The sequence below is a fragment of the Heterocephalus glaber genome, unplaced genomic scaffold (genome assembly GCF_053883595.1).
Source record: "Heterocephalus glaber isolate CG9 unplaced genomic scaffold, H.glaber_assembly_v1.0 deba00001226, whole genome shotgun sequence".
NCBI lineage: Eukaryota > Metazoa > Chordata > Mammalia > Rodentia > Bathyergidae > Heterocephalus > Heterocephalus glaber.
Genome location: NW_028258219.1, coordinates 565,818 through 591,776, shown reverse-complemented (window position 1 = coordinate 591,776; position 25,959 = coordinate 565,818). Strand labels below are relative to the sequence as shown.

Below are 25,959 nucleotides of genomic sequence, written 5' to 3'. Positions count from 1 at the left end.
TTTTTAGACTCTTCATACTTTGAAATTAAATTTGAATTTTACAAAGGAACAATTAATATATTCACTTTTAATTCCAAAGGAATTTTCAAAGACACACCTGGAAGAGTTAAGAGTTCTGATTTAAAAGACCCACTAGAGAGAAGCTAGAGACATGGACTTTAAGATGCGAGGTTCAAGAGGAGCGCCTGGAAGTTCCATGCAGTATAAATGACAGGCCATCAACAAAACACTGCGCAGAGACAAGCATCGGACAAAGGAGACGCCGCAGCCTGAGGAAAGAGAGCCGACAACACTGCCCCAAAGTGGTCAAATGCAATACGCACTCATGCTCAGGAACGCAGGAAGACTGCTGAGATAGGCTAGAACAGAACGGTCAGCACAGGGGCATGGACAGCTGCTGTCTCATTTGGGACATTCCTCTGAAACATTTTTTAAAAAATTTATTGAGTGTCTGTGTGCACATCAACGTTTATCCATACTTTAACAAAGTTGTAACCACGCCAAACACATAACAGCAAGAATGTCCTCACGCTGCTATGCATTTTTTAATTTTTCACTGTTTTTTTGGGGGGCATGCTGGGATTGAACCCAGGGCCTTCATTCACACCAAGCTATAACCCTAGCCCCTTTCCATTTTGAGAGAGTCTAAGTTGCCCAGGCTAAGCTCAAACTTACAGTCCTCATGCCTCAGCCTCCAGAGTGCTAGGATCACAGACGTGTGCCACCACACCTGGCTTCATTCTTTCTCTGCTCTTTACACAGACAAATGGACTTAACTGTGGTAGATCCACACACGCACAGGACGTGCTCTGATCACTCACTCTCCATCCCCTCTGCCCACCACCTGCGCTGTCGCACATTTGGGGGCACATTTCAACGCACCTAATGTGCTCATACACACCACCGACCCTCAGCACCACTCCCCAGCCCTCTTCCTTCCTCCCTCTTGTCTGGTGAGAGCCTCCTTTATACTTTCTTGCCATCTGTTTTAGATTTTACATATTAGGGAAAATGTGGTATCTGTCTTTCTGACTCTTAGTTCACTCAACATGATGGGTTCTGATCCACCCATTTTCCTGTCAATAACAGAATTGTGTTCTTCCTTATGCCTTATGCCTGAATAATACTCCACTGTGCATATCCACCACATTTTCTTTATCCACCCATCTGCTGATGGACGCCTAGGCCTGCTCCGAATCTTGAACTTTGTGAATTGTGCCACAATAAACAAGAGTATGCTGTATCCCCATGGCATGCTGACTTTAACTGCTTTGGATCAAGTGGTAGCTCTAAAGGTTTTGTTTTTTTTGTTTTTGGTACCAAGGATCGAACTCGGGTCCTTGTGTTTCCGAGGCAGGCGGTGGAACCACTGAGCTAAATCCCCGGCCCTGCTCTAAAGGTTTTTAAGGAACTCCATACTGATTTCCACAGTGACTATACTCATTTAAATTCCTACCAGCATCATCACCAGCATGTGTTTCTTATATTCTTGACAATGGCCATTTTGACTGTGATGGAATGGAATTTTAGTGGTTTCATTTGCATTTATCTAATGACTAAAGATGCTGAACATTTTTCATATACTTATTTGCCATTTGTGCTTTTATTTTGAGGAGTGTCTATTTAATTCATTTGTCCAATTACTGACTGCACTATTTGATTTTTAGTGTTACATTTTGGAGTTCCTTATATATTCTAGATATTAATCTCTCTTGAAAAGAATAGCTGGTGAAGATTTTTCTCCATTCTGTAGTCCAATGGCGGAGAACCTATGGCACACATGCCGCAGTGGGCATGCAGAGCCCCCCTCTCTGTCGGCACCTGAGCCAAGCTGCCCCAGGATACCCCCAGCAGCTGAACATTCAGGTTTAACTGCAGTGTTGTCACTTTGTGGTGAGTGGGCTTTGGGTTGCAGTTTGGGGACTTGGTCTCTAAAAGGTTTGCCATCACTGCAACAGGCTGTCTATTCTATTAGTTGCTTTCCTGGCTGTGCAGAAACTCTTTAATTTAATGTAGTCCCATTTGTTGGTTCTTGCTATTATTTCTTGTGCTATTGGAGTCCTATTCAGCAAGTCTTTGTGCCTATGGCTTTGAGTATTTCCTGTGTTTTCTTTTAGGAGTTTGAAAGTTTCAGGTCTCTAGATCTTTGATCCATTTTCAGGTGATTTTTGAACAGGGTTAATGGTGATCTAGTTTCCATGTTCTATAAGTTAGATACCCAGTTTTCCCAAGCCATTTGTTAAAGAGGCTGTCTTTTCTCCCATGTGTGTTTTGGTTCCTTTGTACAGAAATCACATGGCTGTAGCTGCAGTTTGGTTTCTGGGTCCACTAGTCTGATTCATTGGTCTACACATCTATTTTTGTGGAAGTACCTTACTGTTTTTGTTACTAGGGCTTTGGAGTAGAATTGGAAACTGAGTATTATGATGCCTATAACTTTGCTCTTTTTGCTTAGAAATGCTTTGGTTATTCAGGGTCTTTTGTGCTTCTATATGAATTTCAGGCTTGTTTTTTCTAGTTCTGGGAAGAATGTCATTGGTATTTTGATGGGGACTGTACTGAATCTGTAGATGGCTTTTGGTAATATGGCCATTTTGACAATATTAATTTTGCCAATCCATAAACATGGAGGTCTTTTTATCTTCTGGTGTCTTCTTCACTTTTTCTCCTCAGTGCAATGACATTTTCATTGTAGAGGTCTTTAACCTCCTTGATTAGATTGATTCCTGATCCCTGTATTTTATCTTATTTGAAGCTACTGTGAATGGAATTGGTTCCTTGATTTTTTTTCTCTGTCCATTACTGATATATAGTAAAGCTATCTGTTTTTTTTTTTTTGGTACTGGGGATCAAACTCGGGACCTTGCGCTTATGAGGCAGGCGCTGGAACCACTGCGCTAAATCCCTGGCCCTAAAATTTCAAGAACTATACTGCATAAGAGTGGTGAGAGTGAGCCAGGGATTTAGCTCAGTGGTTCCAGCACCTGGCTCTCAAGCGTAAGGTCCCAAATTCGATACCCTGTACCAAAAAAACCCCCCAAAAACCCCAAAGTGGTGAGAATGGATATATATTCTTTAAACAGCCTCAGTAGTGACGCAGAATCCCACTACCTGGATAAAGCCACCATGCAGCTAGAAGTTACCCTGGCAAAAGGACAGTTGTTCAGGACCCCTCGTGGGATCTAAGCAACACCATGATGCACTGTTCAGGGCTCACAGCTTTGGTTTCACTTAGGTCCTTTCTAAAGACAGAGTCCCAGAGCAGGAACTGCTGCAGGAGCAGTTTTGGCATGGCTACATTACCAGATGATTTTCCAGGAGTGCATATAACTAATACTGCTTATGGTTTCACCAGAAAAGACTGACCTGCTTTGGCAGGTCTGCAGTCAGAACATGTATTGATGACCGGGTCTTGCTGTGCCACCTGCAAAACAGAGAACAAACCATGAGTGGCCAAATCTTCCTCACCCCTATGGCCTGTTTCTAGTGCAGCAAGTATGAACTGCATGGGCCGGGGATTTAGCTCAGTGGTGCTGCCACCTGCCTTGCAAGTGCAAGGTCCCGAGTTCGATCCCTGGTACCCCTCCCGCCCCAAAATGTACTGCATCCATGATGAAACGCTCACATAGGAATGACAGGAGAATCTAAGCTGGGTGTGGTGGCATAGAGCTATAATCCCAGCCCTTGGGAGGATGGGGCAGGATGATTGTTTTGAGTCCGAGGCCAGCCTGGGCAACATAACGAGTTCAAGGCCAACCTGAACTACAGAGCAAGGCCCTGTCTAAAAAAAGGAAAAACAGGGCCGGGGACTTAGCTCAATGGTTTTGCCGCCCGCTGTGCAAGCGCCAAGGACCCAAGTTCGATCCCTGGTACCAAAAAAACCCAAAAATGATAGGAGTATCTACCTAGAAATGGGCAGGATAACAGGAAGTAAGAATCCACAGAAACAGAGACCCCTCAAAAGACAAAACTGTATACCCATACAAATGGAAAAATTCTAAATGAATTTTCTTTCAGATTGAAATGTTACCATACAATGTAAAACTATTATATATAAGCTAAGCTATATACTGTAGACTAGAAGCTAAGAAATAACATCTATATATGTATACAACATCTATTTAGAGATATTACAAATCCATCTTTTAAAAAACTAACAATTCAGGGCCGGGGATTTAGCTCAGTGGTTTCGCCGCCTGCTGCGCAAGCGCAAGGACCCAAGTTCAAACCCCGGTACCAAAAAAAAAAACCAAAAAAAACAAACTAACAATTTGAGCACTGAAAAGCAACCTTTTTGAAATGAGTTTTATTCAAGCAAAGATTAAAAATATGAAATTATTAATCTTAAAAGCACATGCTTTAAATCATGAAGACCACAGAACTTACCTTTCGTATGGAATTCTTTTCATCCCACCATCTTTAATATAATCTACTAGTTGCTTCTGTGTTCTTCCACTGTGAATAGAAGTTTAGGTCTTTAAAGAAGAACTAACCCTAATTCACAGCATTAAGTCTTTCAGAGCTAAGGACAGAGGGTAAGTCAAACTTGCCCATCCTCTTATAAATGCACACAGACAGTGGACCCTCGAGTTATGACCGGCCTGACACATCAACAACTTGGGTTATGACTAGAAGTTTAGTTTTAACTCATGACCAAAATCGTGAATGCCGGCCGCTTGTTCTTCCAGATGGTCTCAGATACAGACAGATCTAACCCTTACAGAGTTCTGGACGGAACATGACAGTGTCCTCTCCTGTGTGGGGTTCACTGAGAAATCCTGGGCCAGGGTCTCTCTAAGGACACTGAGATCTGCCTGTGCACAGGAGAGACTCTGAGGGCTGTAGAGGAGCCTGAGCCTTCAACTGACCAACCTGAGTTACAACCAGCCCTCAGGAATGAACTGAGTTTGTAAGTCAAGGCTCCACTGTATATATTTCAGTTATTTTTTATATTTTTAAAGTGTAAACAACTTTGTAGGCAAGCTTTTTAAAAGGCCTGTTTTCTTCCTATTTTACTTGGTATGCTTTCTCCAGCTACTACTGTCTTTTACAAGAAGTACCCATGAATTTGACTCTTACCCTCTCCTGACCATGGCCTACCATGCCCCACTGACAAGGGCCTTACCTGTATCTAAAGGAGGATCCCCGGCTGAAGAAGACGGCTTTGGCCTTTGGCTTAGGCTGGTCAAGAAGCCTAAAAAAGGTGTGGTACTCCACACAAATCTTCCAGAAGTTCTTACACTCATCTCTGCTACCCAGCAAGAATTCTAGTGTGTCCTGGTAGGGTCCCTAGGAACGAAACACAAAGATTCAAGTAGTGACTTCCACAATAAAGTACTGGACAAGTGCAAGCAGATTTTGATCACACAGCAGGCAGTTCCACAATTAAAAATCAACCAGGAAGCTTTCTAAAAATTGTACAAAAAGACTTCTGTCTCTATTTACTGGATCAAGAGCAGCAAAGCACAGTATGTAGATTCACTGTAGAAACACGCGCTGTATCTGATGCCATGCTCTGAGGCATGTCTCTGTCATCACTCTCTTCCCCTGCACCCTTCAAGGTGCTGGATGATGTGTGGTTTGGTTTTTTATTTTTTGAGACAGGGTCCTGTTTTGTAGTTCAGGCTCATTTTGGACTCACTGTGTGGCCCAGGCTGGCCTCAAACTCACAGCCATCCTCCTGCCTCAGCCTCCCGAGTGCTGGGATTGCAGACGTGCGCCACCATGCCTGGCACAACATAGTTTTTAATCTAGAATGTTTGGACATCCAGGAGATGCAGTCTTCCAGCTCACAAATGTAATCATGAGGAAACTACTGCATTCTCATAATTATCTCTTACGACAGGGGTCGCCAACCCTGGGCCATGGCCTGTTACTTCAACTTGGCCACACAGTAGGAGGCAAGTGAGTGAAGCTTCCTCTGTATTCCCAGCCATTCCCCTGGCTCACTTTTTGGGCTGAACTCGGCCTCCCTCAGATCAGCGGGCATTAGACTCTCACAGGAATGCAGACCCTACCGTGACCTACACACGAGGGATCTAGAATCTCATGCCTGATGATCCGAGCTGAGCTGAGGCTGTGACGCCAGCCCTGAGGAAGGGCTGCAAATACAGACCCACACTAGCACAGTGGTTTGACTATGCAGAGAAGAACGAACCCACTGCTTGCAGGCACTGTCAGAACCCTGCCAGTGGGTGGGAAGTGACAGGCAAGCTGCGTGCGGTGGCAGGCTTCACGGTGGTGAGGGAGGGGCTGTGCTTCACTCATGCAGCTGCAGCTGCTAAGGCTTGAGGTCACTCTTACACTTATGTTAGTCTGCGCACGGCCTGTCCATGATTTCATTTACCGCGTCCATCCACATCTCTCTCCCTTACCATGCACTTGGCTCAGTTCTGGTTTATGTAAGCCCACAACTAACCCTGGCCAAAATGAGTGAAAAACAGATGTCACTGGAGAGCTTCCTGGAAAAGGAGAAAGACCCAATGACAGGACAGCAGAAGACTCTGAGATGCCAACAGAACCATGCTGCATTTAAAAGAAAATACCAAGACTCCTACTTAGATTATGGGTTCGTTGCAACAGGTGATTCACATCCTCCAAGCCTGCTCTGCATAACATATGGTGATGGGCTACCCAAGCATCCCACATTAAAAGCAAAACCTTTGGAATGTTCCAAAAGAAAAAATCATGAATGTGAAGAAGAGACACAATTATCGAAGGCCATCAATTCAGTAATGTGTCTGCTCTGAGAGCATCATTCCTAGTGGTTTATAGCATGGTTAAAGCTAAGAAGACCTTTACCATCGGTAAAGAGTTGATCCTGTCTGCTGCTAGGGACATTTATCGTGAACTTTAGGAGAGGCTGTAGTTCAAAAGGGGGGCATGTGCTCCTCTCGACTAGTGCACGAGGATACATTATGCACATTTTTATTGCCAACCAACACCACAGCTGCAGAACTACTCAAGTCTTTTTCCTGATTACACATCAGGAGAAGTGAGCTGGTCATTGTATGTCAGCACATGAACACATGGCACAGGTGCTGTGACTGGATGCTTTCTGGCTTCACTGCTCAGGTCAAAGAGGTCACTTCTGAGGGCTGGGGATTTAGCTCAGTGGTTCCGGCGCCTGCCTCGCAAGCGCAAGGTCCCAAGTTCAATCCCCGGTACCAAAAAAAAAAAAAGAGGTCATTTCTGAATGTGAGCCTACTCACTGTGTCATCCATAGAGAAAGGGTGGCTGGCTGAAAAATGATACCTGGAATCAACAACATTTTGCAGGATATGATTAAAATGGTCAACCACATTAAAGTACAAGCCCTTAACTTATGTCTATTTGTGTAGCTCTGTGAGGAGACTGGTGCAGAGCAACATGTCTTCTCTTATATAGTGATGTGAGTGGCTTTCTGAAGGTAGATCACTCAACAGTTTCTGAGTTATGAGAGCTGCTCCAGAGATTTCTTTTAAAAAACAGTCACCACTGGTAGCACATTTGAGTGACACAGAAAGGGTTGTAAAACTTGCTTACTTGTGTGACATATTCAACCCACTCAATGAACTCAATCTGTGCCTTCAGAGAAGAACAACTGTGTTCAAGTTGGCAGATAAAATGGCTGTATTCAAAGTCAAACTGGAATTACAGGGGTGGCAAGTGAACACTGGGATGTTTTAAACAGCATATATTTTAAAAGAGATTGAACCAGGACCTTCTTGCTTCCAGCTGGTGTGTGGTCACTTATTTTAGCTTTCAAAAGAGTTGGTGCATTACTTCCCAACCACAAAAGACCCTCAAATGGGGAAGGAATGGATCTGTGGTCCATCTGTAAACAAGCCAGGTGAATCAACTTTGCCTGTGCCAGACAGGATCAACAGCTTGAGATCACAAATAATGTTGGCCTTAAAAGTATGTTTGAGACAACTTCAGACCTCAAACTCTGGATTCAAGTCAAGATGGAATGTCCTGAAGTTGCCACAAAAGCACTGACAAGCCTGCTTCCATTTCTAGCGCCCTATCTTCATGAATCAGGGTTTCCCTGCAGTGACAGCAACTACAATGAGATTATGCAGACTGGACATGAGTAACACATTTTGGGTGTCGATGTCCCTGACCAGCCTCAGATGAAACCATGGAGTTGCAGGAAAACAAGCTCGGGGCGCCCATTAAATCTGGATTATGGTGAATTATAAATTATTTCATTAAACATTACAATATAATAATAATAAAGAGCACAATATATGGGAAAATTGTCTTCCCTGAAACCTGTCCCTAGTGCCAAAAAGGCTGGGGAACTTCTGCCTGCCTTAGGATAATTCCTAGAAATGAAATTCTGAGCTCAAAGACAATACACATTTTGGACCTTTCTGATGTGTATTACCAAATTACTTGGCACAAAGACTGTAATACTTTGATTTTTCTATAGTCTTAAAATCTATGTACTTAAGAGATATAAAATATAACTCTGCCAAGTACAAACATGGCCCTGAACTTTGAAATATCATGTAATTCCAATTAATAGCTGCTTTGGTAAACTGAGTAGTAATTCTCTCCCTTCTCAGAATAATTTCAAGAAACACTCTTATAGGTATAGAAAAAAAGTGCCTTTTATTTGCATTTTGTATGTGTGTTTGGTATTCCTAACATGAATATGTATTCGTAACATCATAAAATGAGTTATTTGAATAATAAACAATAAGCTATCCCATGGAGGCTCTACCAAAAGCACAAATATCCACACACAACATGTGCAGCTGGAACCTGACAAATGCCCTGCTAGCCAGAGACCTCTCAGGGGCCTAAGTAGAGCCTTCCTTCTGACTGAATCTGCAACCTAGCGTATGCCTAAGCCACTACAGGCTGGCACCTCAAGCTTTAGCCCCATCAAGGCTCAGCTAATCCTTTTATTTTCTAAATTTATTTGTATAAAGAAAATGCAGGGCCGGGGATTTAGCTCAGTGGTTCTGCCGCCTGCCTCACAAGCGCAAGGTCCCGAGTTTGATCCCTGGTACCAAAAAAACCCAAAAAACAATTATATCCAAACTTTGGGCTGGGGATTTAGCTCAGTGGTTTTGCCGCCTGCTGTGCAAATGCAAGGACCCGAGTTCGATCCCCGGTACCAAAAAACAAAAAAACAAAGAAAATGCAATAAGTTTTTTTTTTGGTACCGTGGATCAAACTCGGGTCCTTGTACTTGTGCAGCAGGCAGTGAAACCACTGAGCTAAATCCCCAACCCAAAAATGCAACAATTTTAAATATTGAATTTTCCCAACTAGGAGACATTTACTTTTTCTACTTTTAATCATTTCAGTAATTCATATGTGATTATAACTTTGCTCACAGGCAATCTTTAATAGGAATATTTACTTCTTGATCATCAAGGCTTCTTCAGTTAGAGCTAGCCTGAGGACAATTTCTGAGCCACAGGGACATGAGACGACTTGCATGACCTCAATTCTGGATAAAAGTTCTCACTGTACTTCGAGGTAGGGCCCATTCCCCCCAAGCGTTCTCTGTTGGCTTCATCACCTATGGAGCAACATGGCTATGATACTATGATAGCCAAGGTTCTTAGAAGCCCTGGGAGCCTGGCAGACACACGCTTTCTCTGGGGTGCAGCCCTGTGGTGCGTGGAGGACCAACTTGCCAGGGGGTCAAGGTGAGGCCTGCTGGGCAGACTGCCCTTAGACCCTTCCGGATGCCAGGCCCAAATCTTGTCCTTAAATTCTTGTGTATTTGGTGCTAAAATGATTTACAAAGCAGTTTAGGAAACCTCTCAAAAAAACAAAACAACAGAAAATCCCCAAACAAAACTAAGAACTTCTCAACATCAACATTCTAGCAGAATGAATTATCTTATAATTTATACTTACATGGACCTCTGGGTGGAGTTTGATAAGAAACCTTTTCCTCTTGAAACTTAGTTTACGGACCTTGGACCAGTTGAAGGTGTTGATTTTGGTGGTGCCCTGAGAAATACAAGAGACTGATGTGGTTTCTAAAGGCACACTCCCTTCTGGTGACCATGAGACAGCCTAAGTTACATCCTTGACAGATGGCACAGCAGCCTGCCTGAGATGTTATGATTTTACTTAGACTGACTCTCAATTAAAAGGCCAATATCAAACATACTTATCTGTTTTAGAAAATGATTAATTTTTTTTTTTTTTGTACCAGGGATCGAACTTGGGACCTTGTGCTTACGAGGCAGGCAGCGGAACCACTGAGCTAAATCCCTGGCGAAAATGACTTAATTTCTTTAATAAGGCTTTATGACACTTTTCAAAAATCAAAGTTAACATTATACATTTTCAGCTGGGTGTGGTGGTACATGTGTGTAATCCTACCACTCTGGGAGGCTGAGGCAGGAGGACTGCCAAATTCGAGCCCAGCCTACAAAATTCAGTGAGAGCATCTCAAAATAAAAAAGAATTTAAAATGGGCTGGAGATATAGCTCAGTGTGAAGGCCCAGTTCAATCACAAGTACCACAAAAAACCAAAAACGCAAACCAAAACCAAGAAAAAGGCCATTCATTCCCCCTTGAAGAGGAAGGTACGGAAGCGCAGTGGTGCCGGGCGAGCGGGCAGTGAGGGAAAGCCTGACGGGGCCCCCAGTGCCATACGGCAGGGAGCCAGCCAAGACTTCCGGCTCCCTGCGTGCGACGCACACACAGGTCGCTCTGAGCAGCTCAGGGCAGTGGCGCCCCAAGGGAGTGGCACATGCAGTGCACAGAGCATGGCCCATGGACGCCACTCTCCACAGAAGCAGCAGGCTCCTTGCAGACAGCTGATGCCAGTGTGGAGTCTTAAACGACAGAGCAAGCCAGAGGGGCCTGTTGAATAAGAGGAAAACAAATACTCAGAAAACGGGGACAGGTCAAAACAACATGGGAGCTGGTGCCAAGTGTGGGACAATCGAAGATGAAGAGGGAACAATACATCATCAGGTGACAGACTTGAGCCCTGAGTCCACGGTGACAAAGCAACTGAAAGAGGCCCTCTTTGCAGCAGCAGGAAGAGTTTAGAGCTGGGCATGCAGCACCAGCCAGCAGCTGACGGGGCGACTGAGGTGAGCGCTATCTCCACTGAACATTAAGCACAGGCCTCTCTGCGCTGTTCTTCCAGCTTTTCTACAAGCTTGAAATGAGATTTTTAAAAGCACTGAGACACTTTCCCAGCACTGTATTTTCTACTCTTGACCACATCACCGTTTACTCTCTTCCTCAAACTGTAGAAGGCAGCAAGGTAGAGGATGTGCTCCCTTCAGCCACAGCTCCAAACTCTGCAGCCGTAAAAAAGAATGAAGTGCATCACAACACAGATGAGCTCTGGGCACAAGAAGAAGCAGTCAGGAACAAGAGGACACACACTGCATGGCCCCATGTGGAAGAAACACCTACAACAGGTAAACCCACACAGACAGACATGTCCTGGTACTTGCCTGTGCTGGACAGGACTGGTGGTGGGGGTTGGGGAATTATCGATACCAAGTATGGGGGTTTGTTCTTGAGAAGAAGAAGATATTCCAGAATTAGACTGGAACTATGGAACTCTGTGAATACCCCAAAAGTAAATGAAATGAATTGATGAGTTTTATGGTATATGAATTAGATCTCAACAAAAACGATCCTGAGTTAAGAGATGTCCTCAAAGACAAAATATAAGCTCTAGGGCTGGGGGTACAGCTCAGTGTGAAGCACTTGCCTAGCATGCACGAGGCCCTGGACTAAATCTCCAGCACTGCAAAAACAAAGCAAAACAAAGGGTCTGAATGCAGACAGAAGCATCCTAGGTCCCAAAAAGTCGCCCAAACACATGGGTACTCTAATTTCTACTCAAAGTAAAATAATGCAGGGTTTCCAACTATGTCTTCAAGTTCCTCTCCTAAATCGCATCCTAAAAGCCAAAGCAAAGGATCAGCAAAAGGAAACAAAACAAGTTCCCATAGCCCAGCTCTCCACACTGCGCTGCACCCCAGGTAAAGTCTTCAGGAGTCAATGGCCAACAGACAGGAGACGTGCAGTCTAATCAACGGCAAGAACCTGTAGGAGCAGCTGTCGAGATGTGCACCTATCTCCAGCTGCTGCCTGTGCTTCCACTTTCCCTAAATCCGGGGGTCTCCGCCACAATCCAAAGACATAAATGGGAAACTCAAGGACCGTCAGGGCCTCCATCCACTGCACCTACTTGACAGAGAGAGATGTCATCCAAGCGCGCCTCAGTGGGAAAGGGCACGTTTAAGACCACTAGAGCGTTTCCTACCCTGAGACCACGCTGCCTGGCCTTTGGTCACCATCGCGTCCTCAAACCTACCCTTCCCCAAGCTGCCCTAGTTGTCAGTAAAATTTAAGTGTAGCATTCATATCATCCTCACTACCACCATCATCACCTAGATGGAGTTCCAACGCGCTGCCCAGGCAGGGCTTGAACTTCTGGGCTCAGGAGAACTCTCCACCTCGGTCTCCTAAGTAGCTGCAACACTGCGGCCTGGGCGAGGCCAGGCTCCAGTGCTTAGGTTGCCAACAGTATAAGTACTGTGTGTTAAGTTGGGCCAAGGTGAATTATAGCTATACTTGGCTTCCTATTTTACTTTGAACTTTTCATCAGTTACTAACGGCCTCTTTTTACTTGTTAAAGTTCATATGTATACATCACCAATTCAGCCCAAGCTTCCTACGAAACACTAATATTCTCCAGTATGGGCTAGCACAAGACATATCTCAGGGAAAGCAGGCATGCTACTGAGCCAGGAGAGTTACAAGTTCAAGGTGAGCCCTGGCAGCTTCATGAGGCCTCATCCCACAATAAGGCGCTGGGTTCAACCTCTATCTCCTCAAAAAAAGAAAAGAAGAAAGATAAATAACGCCTGGGTCTCTCTCTGGCAGCTGATGCTGAGAAACTTCTCTCGGCTTGGGCACAGGTTGTGCTTTCCTGTCCTGTCGCTCACATGGGCCTCTTTCTTCAACTCTCACTCTCAGTTTATTCTGTCCTCTGGTGATAACCTGAAGAAGGGTGTATAGAAGTTAAATTTTCTTAAATTTCCGTATCTGAAAAACACCTTCTTTCCTCGCTGTACAAAAGTCACATTAGACAGGACACAGAATTCTAGGTTGGAAATAATCTTCTAAGTTTCTGAGGTTTGTTTGTTTTTTTTTTGAGACAGGGTTTCACACTATGTAGTTCAGATTGGCCTTGAACCCACTATGTAGTCCAGGCTGGCCTTGGACTCCTGGCAAACTTCCTGCCTCAGCCTCCTGAGTGCTTGGATTGCAGGTATGTGCCACCACACCCACCCCATGTCTTCCAGTCTCCAGGGTTGCTGCCGACAAGCCAAGGCCATTTTAATTTTTTTTTTTTTTTGGTACTGGGGATCGATCTCAGGAACTTGTGCTTGTGAGGCAGGCACCAGAACCACTGAGCTAAATCCCCAGCCCCCATTTTAATTTCTTTTTCCTTTCCTTTCTCTTCTCTTCCCTCCCCTTTCCCCTATCTCCTCCCTGGATCGTCCCTGCTATCCTGAAACTTCTCAATGATCTATGCCAATCTTGGCTCACCGTCATACTGGGAACTTGCAGGCACCTTCAAGCTGGAGATCATGCTTTAGTACTGGGGATTCCTCCTCATGTGCTTCCTTCAACAGTGTCCTCCCTTGCCTACACTGTACTTGCCTCTGGAATTCCTGTACACTGGATGTTGGACCTCTTGGGTTGCTTTTTTCATTTCCTTTACCCTATCTTTCTTCCTTTTATCTTTTAATCTCACTTGTGGTGATTTCCTCAACTTTATCTTGCAGGCATTTTCCTTCTGCCAACTGTTCCATCAGCAATCCTATTTCTTACTCTGCAAGCAATTCCCTGTTCTCCTTTTGCTCCTGTTCCAGCATTCTGCTCTTATTTCAGAGATCAGCATCTTCTACTTCTGAGTTTCTGAAAAGGAACTGTGGCAGTACACAACTGGGCTATCAGTGAGGAGTCTTCCTCTCACTCTTCTCCCAAAGCCTAAAGCTGGAGTCACCCTTCTGGGGCCTTTACTGTCCCCAGCTTACTCTGTACGGAACACAGTGTGTGTGGGTAACATTTCCCCCCGAGCAGCACCGCATGCACTTCTGGATCTTGTGTGTCTACAATGACGTATCTGAAAGAATGTTTCATGCGTCAGCATCTACACAGAGTCCCACCCCCGCCCCGGCCCCGGCAAGGCAAAGGGTATTCAATATTTTTTTCCATTTAGTTTATTGGTACATTTTAGGTATACAACAGTTATATTCATCACTGGGATCTTGTACCTTTACATGATGTATCTTGGTTCTTATTTTTTCCCCAGACCTCCCTTCACCCCCTCCACTATTCCCTAGTTACAAAGACTTTGTTTCCTTTTCTATTTTTTCTTGTCCCTTCTTTCCTTTCCCCTTCCCCTCCCACTTCCCCTATTTCTTTAAACATTTTCTCCCTATTTCACAATATCAATTATACATTTTGATTCTTACACTTTCAGTTTCTCACAGCAGAGAAACTATTTGGTATTTACTACACATGTGTGTCCTATTTATTTCACTTAAGAGTGCATCCATTTAGCTATAAATGACTCTAGCTTCTCATTCTTTATGGCTGAGCAGTACTCCATTTTATAAAAAAACCCCACATCTTCTTTATCCAGTGGATGGGCACTTGGGCTGTTTCCAAACCTTAGCTATTACAAACTGTGCTGCTATGAACATGGGTGCACAGATATCGCTGTGGTATGATTCTTTTAATTCTTTGGGGAAGATCCCCCGTAGGGGAATAGCTGGGTCAAATGGGACTTCCAATCCTAGTTGTTTGAGTTATCTCCATATTGATTTCCACAGTGGTTGCACTCCCACCAACCATGGAGGGTTCCTTTCTTCCCACACCCCCGCCAGCATTTGTTGTTGGTTGATTTCATGATAGCAGCCATTCTTTGTGGGGGAGGTGGAATCTCAGCATTGTTCTCAATTTACATCTCTCGAATGACCACTGATGTTGAACATTTTTTCATATGTTTATTTGCTGCTTTTACTTCTATGACTGAGAAACGTCTGTTCATTTCAGATGCCCATTTTTGAACTGGGTCTTTATATTTGAGGAGTCTGATTTTTTTGAGTTCTTTATATATTCTAGATAGTAGTCCGTTGTCTGAGGTACAGCTGGCAAAAATTTTTTCCCACATTGTAGGCTGTCTCTTAGCTCTGTTGGTGGTTTCTTTTGCAATGGAGAAGCTTTTTAATGAGATCCTATTTGTTGATTCCTTGTGCTAGTTCCCGTGCTGAGGATTTGTTCAAAAAGTCCTTTCCTAAAGCAGTGTTATTATCTGTGAATCCACTCACTCCTGACTCATTTTTATATCCTTGTCACAATGTCACTTTGGTACTTGCAATTGAATCTTTCGTACTGTAATCAAGTTTTTAATTGATCTGTAATCAATTTTATAGAAGACTGGTGGTGGAAAAAATAAATACAGCTTTTAATGTCTCAAAAAGTCCTTTCCTATGCCAATGTCTTTGAGAGTTCTACCTAACTTGTCTTCCAGAAAGTTTAGTGTTTCTGTTTTAGTATTTAGATCTTTAATCCACTTCGATTTTAGTTTAGTGCATAATGAAAGATATGGATCTAGTTTTAATCTTTGGCAAGTTGAAATCCAGTTTTTCCAACAACATTTATTAAATAGGCTTTCTTTCCTCCAGTGAGGATGGTTTGCTCCTTTGTCAAAGATGAGGTAGCTGAGTATGTCTGCAGTTGTTTCTGCATCTGCTAATCTATTCCACTGATCCCTGGGTCTGTTGCTTTGCCAGTACCATGCTGTTTTTATCACAGTGGCTTTGTAGTGCAGTTTCAAGTTGGGGATTGTGATACCCCCTGTCATGACTCTGTTGCCTAGAATTGCTTTTGCTATCCTATGTCTCTTCTGGTTCCAGATGAACTTTTGGATTGTTTTCTCTAGTTCTGTGAAACATATTGTGGAATTTCAATCGGTATTACATTAAATCTGTGTAGCAGTTTTAGAAGTATGGTCATTTTCACTATATTGGTTCTTCCTATCTAGGAAAAGGGGATGTCTTTCCATTTTCTTTTTTTTTTTTTGGTACCGGGGATTGAACTCAGGTCCTTGTGCTTGCAAGGCAGGCGGCGGAACCACTGAGCTAAATCCCCGGCCCTCTTTCCATTTTCTTATATCCTCTTCGATATCTTTTTTCAGAGTGCTGTAGTTCTCAGTGTAGAGGTCTTTTACTTCCTTCATTAGATTGATTCCTATATATTTCATTTTTTTGGATGCTATTGTGAAAGGGATTGTTTCCCTAATTTCTCTCTCACTGAGTGTTATTTGTGTACAAGAAGGCTACTGATTTTTGAGTGTTGCGCAAGGACCCGAGTTCAATCCCCGGTACCAAAAAAAAAAAAAAAAAGAGTTTACATGATTTTTGAGTGTTGACCTTTTGTATCCAGGTACTCTACTGAATCTGTCAATTAAGTCTAGAAGTCTTCTGGCGGAGGTTTTTTTGTAGAGTATCATATTGTCAGCAAATAATAACAGTTTAACTTCTTTCTTTCCTATCTTTATTCCTTTTCTTTCTCTTGTCTCATTGCTGTGGCTAATGTTTCCAAAACTATATTGAACAGGAGTGGTGATAGTGGACATTCTTGTCTTGTTCCTGATTTTAGCATGAAGGTTTTCAGTTTTTGACCATTTAGTATGAGGCTGGCTGCTGGTCAGAGTCCTCATTTTTTGTACAGCTGCCCAATGCGCCATCATATGGGTAACTGCCATTTATTTAACTGGGTTCCTAATGATTAATTCCTAATATTTTATTATTACAAAAAAGGCTGGAATAAAATCTTTTTTTTTTTTTTTTTTGGTACCAGGAATGGAACTCAGGGCCTTGCGCTTGCCAGGCAGGTGCTATACAGTGTAATAAAATCTTACAAAATAAAAAGTCTTACATTTCCCATAAAGGAATGCTCCTACATTTCATGAGCATAATACAAGATCAGGCAGGGCTGGGGATTTAGCTCAGTGGTTCTGGTGCCTGCCTCACAAGCCCAAGTTCCCGAGTTCGATCCTCAGTACCAAAAAAAAAAAAAAATACAAGATCAGGCAAATTTCCAGTCCTGACACAATCTAATGGATGAAAGATGAACCCCCTGAGGAGAGGGTAGATTATTGTTCTGTTTTTCCATCTCTTCTATCCTTGGCACGGTCCAGTTTTTTCTGAATAAATTTGCCACCTGTCCTTCACAACGCAGACTTTCCTCAGGCAGTGGCCACTCCCTGGTCATCCTTGTGCCTGCAAGTGGGGCCCCTGGAGAGCAGGGGCTGTGATCTCCATGGTCAGGACTGATTCAGCCAGAGGCACTGGCAGACCTGAAACCAGGAGGAACCGCGAGGAGGGTGGATGACATGTTTGTGGTCGAAAAGGGTCTCCATAGACTGCTTACCAGTTCATGGAGATAGGCACTAACTTCATAGTGAAGTTCCAGGAAACCCAGGGGTTGAGGTCCGTGTCACCAGTGGGGACGGACAGTTCATGGTGCCTCCATGTGAGACAGCCTGAAGGTCACAACATTTTGTGGGGGTCCAGCTGGAACATGCCACCAAATCTAATCACAGGGAGACATCCATCACACCACAGACACATACACTATTAACAATAAAAGGGCAGCTCTTTTAATACTGCACTGCTACTGGGGCTAAAGGAAAGGCCGTGAAAATGGCCCAGCACTGAGGAGACCAGAGACATGAGGGCTAGATGCCCCACCAGGCCCCAGCCTGCAACTGGCCCCAGAGAACAAAAGCTATAAAAGGACACCAGTGGGCCTTCTGACAAAACTGGAAAATAAACAACACAACAGATAAAGAACCAGTGACGACCTCATTGTGGATGTGTAAGGGAATTGCCCATTCTCTGGAAATACAGGCGAAGGGACTCAGGTGAAGATGTATGCCACTCACTTCCTAACACTTGAGAAAACACAGGTGTAAGGCGGGCAGGGGTATGTGCAGGTGGGAGGAAGCACAGGTCCTGAAGCAAGGGGACTGCGTGCTGATAAAGAGCAGGTCTAGGCCAAGCCACAGGGTAGCTCTGTGCTGTCCTAATTTTCTCAGCTCTTCTATGGGATTGAGAGTGTGCATGAGGTCTTTGACCACGGGGGGTGGGTGGGGGTGGGGTGTGTGTGTGTAGGGTGCACTCTCCCAAGCTAGAGGCCACCTACACAGGGCCCAGTGACGCCTGCAGGTTCCCATCCAGCTAGCAGACTTGCAGAGCAGCCAAGACATGGAGGCTGCCCCCGCTCCGATGGCTGCAGGCTTTCCTGAGCCTGTCCTTTCAGGGAGTCGCCTCATCCCTCCTCTGGACTCACACCTGCAAAGAGACCTTGACTCCTGTAGCAGAGGGAGCAGCCGCTCCACCTCCTGTCTGAGCTGCAACAGCTTCTCACACAGGTAAGACCAGGCTCTCTGTTTCCAGTTCCAGCACCCTGGCCATCCGAGGTAGCCAGAGTCCCTGTGACAGAGCTCTCACAGCCTGGCAGTTTCACCCTAGAAATGAGACAGAGCCCAGGGGAAGAGGAGAGCTGCAGTTTAGGACTCGAAGGGAATGCCTTTAGTTCAACACCAGAATGCACACTGTGAAGAGATGGGCATCCTGGGGCCAGGGCAGCCTGTGGGGATCAGTGGGTAGCTGGGAGTCTGGGGGCTCCAGGACAGTGAGAGTAATCACACTGTGCTAGAGAAGGACAAGAAAAACCATTTCTCTACCTGGTGAAAGAGAGCAGGCATCATGCAAATTTCATCTTCCAGATCTAACATCTTCTTCATCAGACAAAAATTTCCCAATAAACATAGCAGAAACCTGACCAAGCTGCATTGTCTCACCATATCACCACCCCGCCATGCCCCTGCCCCTTCCTGCCTACCTGGAACACAAGGACACCCATGTGGGAAACAGCCAGGTTAATCTTGGTCCCCTCCCTGTCGGAAGCTGTGTGAAACCTGATGCCGTACATTTCCAACTTCCGAGCAATTTCCAGCACCTGGAAATCTGACTCAGCAGGCGTCTGGCCCCTGCAAGGAAGGACAGCTTGACTGTTATCAGTGAAACACTAGGTTTCTGAAAGAACCAAAACACATTAGAGAAGTGATCAGGAAAACTAAGCAAAACAAAACCAACTGACCAACACACAAAGGAGACTGTTTTCAGAGAGTAGATGGTTTACTCCTTTGTATTTACCTACGACAAACAACACGCCACACATGCAGGCCAATTTCCCTCTACCCCTCTCTATTCCAACTCACTCACTAAAATGCAGACTGTCTCCTGTGGCTATAGTTTGCTTGAGTGACGTGGTCATGTGCAAACTGTATACTGCATGCAGCTGTCAAGTTTTGGTTGTTTTTTTTTTTTGAGACAGGGTCTCACTCTATAATTCAGGCTGGCCTCGAACTCACTATGCAGCCCAAGCTGGCCTCAAACTCACAGTGATCCTCTGCTTCAGCCTCCCAAGTGCTAGGATTATAGTCATGCGCCACCATGCCTGGCTGTGGCTGTCAAATATTAAATAGAGGAAAAGCCACAGATGATGCAGTGTCTTATGAAGTCCATTTTAATACTTTTAGAAGTTATTTTCATAACAACACTTCCAGCCATTAGAACACAGTAAAATGAACTTATGAAGTTGAATGAAAAATAATGACAAAGCGAGTGGTTTTATCCACAGAAAGGTCTCCCTTGTGCAACCTGAGGTCCAGTCACCAGAAGACAGAAGCGAGCCTGTCCCGGGCAGTGTCAGCCTCCAGGAGTGATGCTCTTGGGGTCTCAGAAGGGCAGAGGGAAGGTGCTCCTGCCAGGGTGCCCATGTTTAGTGCCTGAACCCACACATGAGATCTTCTCATAACATGTTTTTCCTTCTCTTTACTTCAAAGGCCTGAGCTTTGGAATCTTTAAGAAACAATGCAACTATGTGGGTTTCTTTGGTCCATGATTTCCATTTAGGGATTAGGATACAGAAGCCTGGTTACTGACTTACAGAGGTTTTTTTGGGGGGTGTGTACTGGGGATAGGACTCAGGACCTTGCGCTTGTGAGGCTGGCGGCAGAACCACTGAGCTAAATCCGCGGCCCATCTGACTTACAGTTTAATAAGTCATCACTGACAAGAAAGAATGCTCAGGATGAAGTTCCAGTTCTGAAAGTTACAGTTATTAGTAAAGCCTTCAGTGAACATTTTTAAGACTTTCATTTCTACCATTTAATGCATGATCAATAACCACTAATGGAACTACTTGGGAGGCTGAAGCAGGAGGATCACTAAGTTCGGGGATAGCCTAGACAACTTAGCAAGACCCTCTATCAAAAATAAAACGGGCCGGGGCTATAATAGCTTTGTGGTAGAGTACCTGCCTAGAATGTTCAAATGAACCCTGGGTTCAATCCCCAGGACCACAAAAAACAAGAATTAAAAAATTCCACAGGGCCAGGGATTTAGCTCAGTGGCACTGCACCTGTCTCGCAAGCGCAAGGTCCTGAGTCGGATCCCCAGTACAAAAAAAAACCCCCAAAAAACCCCAAACAAAACAAAACCAAGCCAAACCCACCACAAAGTACAACGGACACTTAAGGAGAAGACTCATGAGTTTGGTGTCTAAAGGAGACATGGGCTCTAACAAATGTAGATTTTGTTCCTCCTCCCCCCTCCTTGTAGTCTTTTGTGCAGTATTAGGGACTGGACCCAGGGACTCATGAAGGTAGACAAGCACTCTACCACTGAGGTACATCCTCTGTTAAAATTTTATTTTGAGACAGGATATTTAAGTTGACCAGGCTGGTCTTTACCAGGGATCGAACTCGGGTCCTTGCGCTTGTGCAGCAGGCGGCGAAACCTCTGAGCTAAATCCCCAGTCCAGGCTGGTCTTAAACTTGTGACTCCCCATCTCAGCCTCATGAATAGCTGGGATTACAGGCATGTGTGACTATGCCCAGTGGTTTTGCCATTCATTTCATTAACTTTGTACATCTAATTGAAACAGTAGTCATCATTATGAACTCCCAAGTGTGAGTAGTCAACTTTAAATTTCCTGTTGTTTCCAAGATTCAAAATACACATGGTAAAGTCAAGAAAGACACTTCTGTAACATCCCATCTAGTGATTATAAAGGTGTTTCCAGTGGGTCATTAAGAACTGTTAGAATCATAAGATAAATGTACACTATTGTCTTTTTTTTTGGTACCGGGGATTGAACTCAGGACCTTGCGCTTGCGAGGCAGGCGTGGTGCCACTGAGCTAAATGCCCGCCCACTATTGTCTTTTTAAAAACCTACACAAAGAATAACTAAAATAAGCAAAGGATGCACAACAGCTTTGGATGCTGTGGTAGACAAGTTAGCATCCAGAGACAGGGCTGCACTTCCTGCCACTCGGGTGTGTGTGGCACTGAGCCTGGCTGCTCGCATCACCTGGCACTGTGTACACCAGTCCTCAGCTGCAGCTGGCAGCGTCCTGCCAGACACCCCCCACCCCTGCTGGTGCTCCGCCTGGGTGCCGCCTGCCCTTTCATCTGCCGGGCCCTCAAAGGGCTCTTCCACCTTCACTGCACCACCCCACTGAGTGGGCACTGCCCATGACCCCAGCTCACGGTGCAGGGGCTGTGTGATCCTTGTACTGCAGGGATCTCGCTGGCAGCTGTACTCATGCACATTCACACACAAAGTGCCTGAGCCAGGCACTGTGAGAGGTGACACGCACCGAGTCCATCTCACAGGGTAGACAAAGGCCAGCAGCCTCAGTCTGTGCTATTCCAACTGCCCTGCCAGTGCCGTGACAGGGACCAACCTGCAGCAGTGGCAGGCATCCACACGAGGCTAGGGAACAGAAGGGCCATCAGGAGGGTCCAGCACAGCATCACGCGGGCATTATCTAACAAAGCAGACTTGCATCTTAACAGCCCCTTCACAATGGCAAAGCAACTGTCACAGGCGGACCTTCTGCCCTGGCAGAGTCCCAGCCCACAGCAGCCCCTGCTCTCGGGACACTACTCTCCAACTGCTTCCATCCCTCCAGAGCACCAGGGTCAAGGCGGATGCCAGTGTGGTGGACACTCAGTCGTGTTGCATTCTGCACAGCATGGACAGGTTCCACTTGAAGGAGGAATCTTGCCATGCCGAGGACCTGGCACATCTTTCCAGCTTCCTTTATGCTGGGAGCAGCTCCTGCCCCGGCAGGGCACTCTGCTTGCCAGCATCCTTCTCCCCAGGCCCTGAGGTCCTTGCCATCCCTTCCTAAAGCAGCAGGGCCTGCAGGAATGACTGCACACTGGGCCCTGAGGCCTGGGTAAGGAGAAGGAGAAGCCCTCTGGTCACACACCATTCACAATAGCGTTGAGAGCGACTCACGTGTGCCTCCGATGGAAGGCCAGGATCTTCTCGAAAGCCTGCTCCTGGCTGGGCAAGTACACATTGGCTTTCAGGTGCTCTCGGTCCAGGGTTTCATCGTAATCTCCTATTTCCGCTGAGATGAGACAAAGAAAGTCTGTCACTTCGATTGTGAAATAAATAACAAGCATGTGCATGTCAAATGTGCACATTAACAGTAAAAAAGTATCACTAAGCCTGCAATAAAGTATGTACTACACTGCTAAAACCCCCAAGATTCTGTATTTTTCCTTTTATGGTGTTCAAAGCAAATATAATGACAAATAAAAGGAATTGTTCTTAATTCCCGACGACTCTAGACAGGGGCTCTGGGAAGGTGGATAGCAAGCCTTGAGTCTCGTGTGCAACCAAGCCATCAATCAATCATCGATGGTCCTGGGGACTGAACTAGGACCTTCACACTGACTTACATCCCCAGTTGTTGTCTTATTTTTTTAGACAGGATCTTGCTAAGTTGCACAGGCTAGGTTTGAACTTGTAGGCCTCCTGCCTCAGCGCCCCCAGAGCACTAGGATTACAAGCATGTGCTACCATACCTGGCTTTCATTATTTTTTAAAACTACACTTTACAGGGGCCAGGGATTTAGCTCAGTGGTTCCGCCGCTCACCTTGCAAGCAGAAGAACCCGAGTTCGATCCCCAGTACCAAAAAACCCACAAAAAACAAAAAAACCTACACTTTACATTTAAGTGCAGCAGGGCATGCTGTACACTGATGACTATTACAACCAGGATAATGCACTGTTCTTTCAGGTAGGTGTATTTTTTAATCTATGTATGCATTTATTTAGAAACAGGGTCTCACAATGCAGTTCAGGCTGACCTTGAACTCACTATGTAAGCGAGGCTGGCCTCAAACTTGTAGCAAACCTGCCTTATCCTCCTGAGCACTGGGATTACAGGCATGCACCACCATGCCCAGATCAGGAGCATGTATTTTAAATCGTATTTCTCCTTCAGGGCCTTTCAAATTATGTGTTTGTAATTTCATCTATTCTAAGTCTACAAATGTTTTTAACACTTCTACCCCAATGATTTTAAGCAATATACTTTTCTCATTCTCATACAATTCTGAATTTGCAGGAGGGTTGCAAGTGCAATGTGGCGCTCGCTCCCTGTGGATCCACTGGAGAGACCCCACGACATCCAGCCACTGCAGCTTCTGTCCCTACCAACAGGGACAGTCTGACCCAAGCATGGCACAGCCATGCATTTCAGTGAGCTGCCCATCCCAACTGAGATCCTGTCCACTTTGCCCCTTGCCCAACTGTCTCTGCAGCAGGAAGACCAGCTCAGATGCTGCTACAGGACTCTGCTGCCTTCCACCTAGGCACACTCTGAGGTAAGGCTGTAGGCGGACGAGGCATTAAGAATTGCAGTCCAACCAGCCTTCTAGCAAGCGGACCCAACCAGCAGTGTGCAGAATGCTCTGAAAATCTGTCTATCCAAGAAGGCTTCAGGCCCAAAAAGAAAAAGCCAAAGTCACAGTGAAAGCACTCGTTAGCACAGTCAAGTCCCACTGCACAGGATGGCAAAGCCACAGGAAATGTGCTACCTGGAGAGGGTGCACCTGAGGAGGACTGGGGTTTACAAACAACCCTACACTTGCTGGTTCCCAAAACTGTCTGTGTCAGATGTCCTGCATTAAAATCTTGGGAAAGTCAGGCTGCTGAGCAGGATGTGCTGAACTCCAGTCCAGAAGCAATGTGAGCTGATCCCTCCTCCGGCACGACAGTCAGCAGCCGGACGGGGTCCTGGGCACATGCACCGCTTCTCAAGAAATCTCCACTTCTTCATCTCTGAGGCAATGAGAGTTCTTCACACCCTCTGCATTGCCTCTTGCTCCATGTGAGGTACTGAAGGAATGCTTTCATCTTCCTTCATGGTTATACCAGTCAGAGCGGACTGTGACCTTTACTCCTAGGAGGCCCCTTTCTGGATAAGCTGAGACTGCCTTATGGTCTGACTCTCAAATGAAAATATACTGTTGTTGTTGGATTGATTTGTTTTTTAGTTTCTTTGAGACAGGGTCTCACTACATAGTTCAGGCTGGCCTTGAGCTCACTATGTAGCCCAGGCTGGCCTCAAACTCATGGTTAGTCTCCTGCCTCAGGCCTCAGCTTCCTAAGTGCTGGGATTAAAGGTGTGTGCCACCATGCTGGGTTTTATATTGTTAAAATGTATAAAAGCACCAATGAGAAACAAGCCAAAACAATGTGGCTACAGATTTTGGCCTTGAGCCTCTGGATAGAGACTACTTGCCACAAGGAGTTCGTTTGCAGAAGTGAGCTGCATGCAAACTGAAATGCCCCATTCTTTAGCCAGGCCCACTCCCTGTCTGCGTGTGCACCTGTAGCCCAGTGTGGCTCTCTGAGGTGTGGTGCAGTGACACTGCCTGGCGGCTGCGATACAAACCCTGCAGCAGGTGGGATGTGAGCAGGGCTGCAGTAGTGGCGGCACAGGTCAGGCGCTCCTCCAGCAGGTCTCTCTTGAGCTGCAAGGCGAACAAGTACCTAGAAGGGGTCCACAAGGAGACAGGGGTCAGATCCCAGCATCTTCTTACACGGCTCAGGCGCATCTCAGCAGTCAGAGAGCACAAGGGACCGGGAAGCAGCAGGAGAGAAGTGAGCAGCATGCAGGGCCCTCAGCAAATAGGCACAAGCACGATGGGCTTTTCATGCAGAAACTGGGACCAGGTAAAAAGCAGGAAACTAGTGATTCAGCAGGCTGAGTCACACACATCAGAGAGAAGGTACTGAGTACACAGGCACTTCAACACACACAGAAAGAAAGGGAAGCTGTCATCCACACCATACACTATCTGCAGGAACACTTCAACAAGAGGAAGCTACAAATTCATATTACAAAACTGCACTCACAATTCTGGATGAAACAGAGAAATATAAAATTAAGACACACCCTCAGAATACCAGGATTAGAGGTCCCATTTGACCCAGCTATTCCCCTGCTGCGTATCTTCCCAAAAGAATTAAAAGAATCATACCACAGTGATATCTGTGCACCCAATGTTCACAGCAGCACAGTTTGTAATAGCTAAAGCTTGGAAACAGCCCAAGTGCCCATCAATTGGAGACTGGATAAAGAAGACTTTTTTTAAAAATAAAAAGTACTACTCAGCCATAAAGAATGATAAACTATTCTTTATTTTTCTTTTCTTTTCTTTTTCCTTCTCTCGCCTGTGTCCTCTGGCCTCACTGCTAACCTTCCCCTATCCTTCTACTATCTATCTCTCCCTCCCCAACTCCTTCTAACTCTCCATCCTGAAGGGCAAAGTTGATATATTGAAGACTTTATTCACTATAAACATATGTTGGGTTGGTCCTCGATTTTGATTTAATTCACAGTTAAAGGTGACAGATTAATAGCTACCACAAATTGTCATTTTCTAAGATGTACTTGATGCTATGGTGTTGCTGATTGTATCACTTGGGCTAAGGTGTTGTGATTGATCTAATCAGTTGTCCTTCCTGGTATAATAAAAATGAGATAGACTCAGAGTCATTAGAGAC

General features: G+C 45.2%; 1 protein-coding gene across 12 annotated transcripts in view; it reads right to left on the bottom strand.

Moving 5' to 3' along the window:
* Positions 1-25,959, bottom strand: part of Farp2 (FERM, ARH/RhoGEF and pleckstrin domain protein 2) — a 124,767-nt gene that overhangs the window by 38,325 nt on the left and 60,483 nt on the right. For 11 of the 12 annotated variants that reach the window (XR_015451160.1, XM_004868482.3, XM_004868488.3 and 8 more), the window contains exons 6-12: positions 24,845-24,942; positions 22,392-22,506; positions 18,920-19,067; positions 9,865-9,960; positions 5,126-5,289; positions 4,387-4,455; positions 3,367-3,424 (exon numbers count right to left, since the gene is read on the bottom strand). Coding sequence is in view for 11 of the 12 variants with exons in the window: in XM_004868482.3 (XP_004868539.1) it covers positions 3,367-3,424; positions 4,387-4,455; positions 5,126-5,289; positions 9,865-9,960; positions 18,920-19,067; positions 22,392-22,506; positions 24,845-24,942 (748 nt within the window). In the remaining variant the exon portion in view is untranslated. The remainder of the gene's footprint in view (positions 1-3,366; positions 3,425-4,386; positions 4,456-5,125; positions 5,290-9,864; positions 9,961-18,919; positions 19,068-22,391; positions 22,507-24,844; positions 24,943-25,959) is intronic. The other variant, XM_021247355.2, reaches the window with a different exon arrangement.